Source organism: Magnolia sinica, chromosome 11, assembly GCF_029962835.1.
Source record: "Magnolia sinica isolate HGM2019 chromosome 11, MsV1, whole genome shotgun sequence".
Taxonomy (NCBI): Eukaryota; Viridiplantae; Streptophyta; class Magnoliopsida; order Magnoliales; family Magnoliaceae; genus Magnolia; species Magnolia sinica.
In genome coordinates, this window is record NC_080583.1 from 48,951,124 (window position 1) to 48,954,490 (window position 3,367).

The window sequence follows — 3,367 nt, forward strand, 5'->3', positions numbered from 1 at the left end:
TAATAGTTAATGTGGTGTAGGTGATATGAATTTCTTGAGGAGCACAATGAAGGATTTAAGAAAAAACAAAAGGAATCGTCTCCTGTAAAGAGGGGTGGTTCGTCATACCGGAGTCCAGGTTCACCCACAGAATTGCTTGCAACACACAAAAAAAAAGCGACGCCCTTGTGCAAAGACCCTTCATCGAAGACTTTATCTAACTCGAAAAGAAGGTTAGTCGGCTGTAGAAACAATACTAGGATGCAGTGGTCTGATACAATGGATAATGCCTTGGTCGATGCCTTAGTTGAGCAAGTAAATCTTGGTCTTAAGAGTGATATCGGATTTAAACTAGAAGCATACAAAGCAACGATCAAGGAAATCCATGACAAATGTGAAATATTGCTGGAAAATCGTCATATATCAAATCGTCTACGGACATTGAAGAGACTCTACTGGGCAATCAAGGACATGCTTAATGCCTCTGGTTTTGGTTGGGATGCAAACGAGAAGATGGTTGTGGCTACTGACGATGTCTGGGAAGGCTATATCGCAGTAAGTTTGGGTAAGATTTGTTACTCAGTTTTACGTATCTATTTTCTTGTTCATTAGATTTTTTGGTAAATATATTGTCTACTTGTATACAGTCACATCCTTACGCTAAAAGAGTGCGCAGAAAGTATATTGAAAGATACGACGATTTGGCGTTTATCTTCGGTAACGAGTGTGCACAAGGTTCCTTTGCAAGTATGGCTTATCCATCCCCCATTTCTGGTAAGCGCCACGGACGTAGTGAAATTAATTCTGGTGATGGTTCTGAGACTGTACGTCTCTCATCCGATGATGAGGACGATCATGGGTGTGCTCCTCTCATTCGCTGTGGGAAGGGATCTACACATCGGGCAACAAAAGCCTGATGGATACGACATCATGATCCTGACACAGTCGCTCATCTACGAGTGAGATGAGCCATCAAAGGAAGGGTAAGCTGAGCGATCAGATAGGTGACAGGATGGGGGGAAGTAGCGGAAGCTGTGTAGCCCTTGATAATCATTTTGGCGCAGGGTAAGAGTATGACATGTGTGCAGCAGTTTCTTGGGATTCTCGAGGAGGTGGAAGGTCTAAGCCACGAGGACCAGATCTGGGCTGCAAGAGTTTTGCAGACCGACTTAGTCAGTGCAGTATTTTTCATGAAGATGGGACATGAAAGGAGAAATGAGAAAGGAGTGGATACAAAAACTTATCCTCAATTGCACTGGCCCGGAATGAAAGTGGGCCAGCTGTGATACATGTTGTCACGCTCCAAACTCGGAAACCGAGCTCACAAAATTTTCGATCACCGAATCCGGTGCTGACAGCTTCCATAGTATCCCATTCTCAGCTCCTAGCTCCCATACACCAGGTTCCGATCCTGGGATTCTATAATGAGGATTTCAAACATGATTTTGATTCATAATAAGCTAACCATAAACATAACCCATGAATAATAACCACAAGAACACCATCACAAAATTCACTATGATAAAAAACTTTGAGTACAATGCATATGAAGGGAAATACAAGATAAAGATAATAATGAAAACTCCTGAAGCTCCACTGCACGCTCCTACTGCGGCGAAGCTACGGCTGTGTCCTGACATCACCTGCATGCATCAATCGTGCATAAGCTTATAGAAAACTTAGAGGGAGGTGCAAGTGTGTGCGCAATATGAGCGTGCTCAGAATACAATATTAGAGTAATGCAGAATCATGCTGATGAGTACATGAATGCAATCAGTCGTACCAAGGCTATGCGGTGCAAGATATGAATGCTATCGGCCATACCAAGACCATGCGATGCGAGATGCAACTTAAGCATGCCAACCCTCATCCAAATCCGCATATCAATGCAGCTCATCACTAGAGCATTAAGTATCAGTATAGTTCTCATTCTGGATAATCACCGGAGTTTAGTACACTCCAAATGGCACTGCCCTTTCCTAGGCGCGCAGCCCAAGTGAGCATAAGAAACTTCACTATCCATCTGGCCAATGGTTTGCCAATACCTATCCGGCACGTCGATAGCAGACACATCACGAGCAGGTTAAACTTAGCCTAGCAATGCCCCTTACACTTGGGTGGGTAAGGCCACACCCGTTTCTAACCAACCACGACACAGTAGTAGACGCAGCCTCCTGGTATTCGGCCCTCGTGCGCTCATGTATCCACTTGGTCTTGACATTGGAGTCATCCTCTGGTACCATCAGGTTTAGGGATTTTCACCCAGGGACATCTATGGCGCCCCGATACTAGTAACAATATTTATGGTGTCCGATCCTGCCATTCACGATGTGCCTGTGGAGACCACAGCCCTGATGTCGCTAGGGCGTACGGTAATCATAATCACATAAATGTAAAGTGATTGTGGGATAACTCTGCCTATCAGGGAGTCCCATGAACCATGTACACTTTGGCATATGCAATGGCCAATCTGTCTGACTCTCAGATGCTACCTTTACTTGGTAATCTTGTAACGATTCGTTTGTCTGCTGAGCCTCGATCACCCTTGCGACAAGAGAGGGTTGAATCGACATGCTCGATAGGTGAACAATAGAAAATTGTAGACTAAACTCGAAGTCATACCCTGCTATATCCTCGAGCATCCTCCACTCCTGAATCATCATGTGTGCCACTAGGCCTCGTGGCTGACGGCTCAGGGCATTCGCCACCATGTTTGCCTTACCTAGGTGGTACTGGAGATCGAAATCATAGTCCTTCAGGAGCTCCATCCAGCGTCTTTGCCTCATGTTCAGCTCAGACTAAGAGAATAGGTACTTCAAGCTCTTGTGATAAGAAAAGAACTCGAACCTGACCCCATAGAGATAGTGTCTCCACACCTTCATTGCGAAGACGACTCCTGCCAGCTCCAAATCATGCATTGGATAGTTCAGCTCATGGACCTTGAGCTGGCGAGACATGAAGGCCACTGGCCTCTTGTGCTGCATCAGGACAACACCCAAACCAATATATGAGATATCGGTAAATGCAATAAATCCATCACTTTTAAAGGGAAGATTGAGGATAGGGGCAGATGTGAGACGGTCCTTCAACTCCACGAATGCCTACTCACATGCATCAGTCCAAACAAAATCTGTGCCCTTTCGAGTCAACCTGGTCAATGGGGCTGTAATACGGGAGAAGCCCTCAATGACACGCCGATAGTATCCCGCTAAACCAAGAAAACTACGGATCTCGGATGCAGTCATGGGTTGGTCCCATTGATGCACTCCCTCAACCTTCGAGGGGTCCACCGCGACACCCTCCCTTATCACCACGTGACCGAGGAACTTTACCTCTTCCCGCCAAAACTCTCACTTCTCCAGCTTCGCATACAACTGGTGGGCATGGA

The 3,367-nt window shown here is 45.8% G+C and overlaps 1 protein-coding gene across 1 annotated transcript; it reads left to right on the forward strand.

Annotated features, from left to right (window-relative positions):
- Window positions 1-240: 240 nt before the first annotated feature.
- LOC131218101 (uncharacterized protein At2g29880-like) lies at window positions 241-896 on the forward strand. Its single transcript, XM_058212782.1, has 2 exons — window positions 241-534; window positions 627-896. The coding sequence occupies exons 1-2, from the start codon at window positions 241-243 to the stop codon at window positions 894-896; spliced, it is 564 nt and encodes a 187-aa protein (XP_058068765.1).
- The last annotated feature ends 2,471 nt before the right edge of the window (window positions 897-3,367 follow it).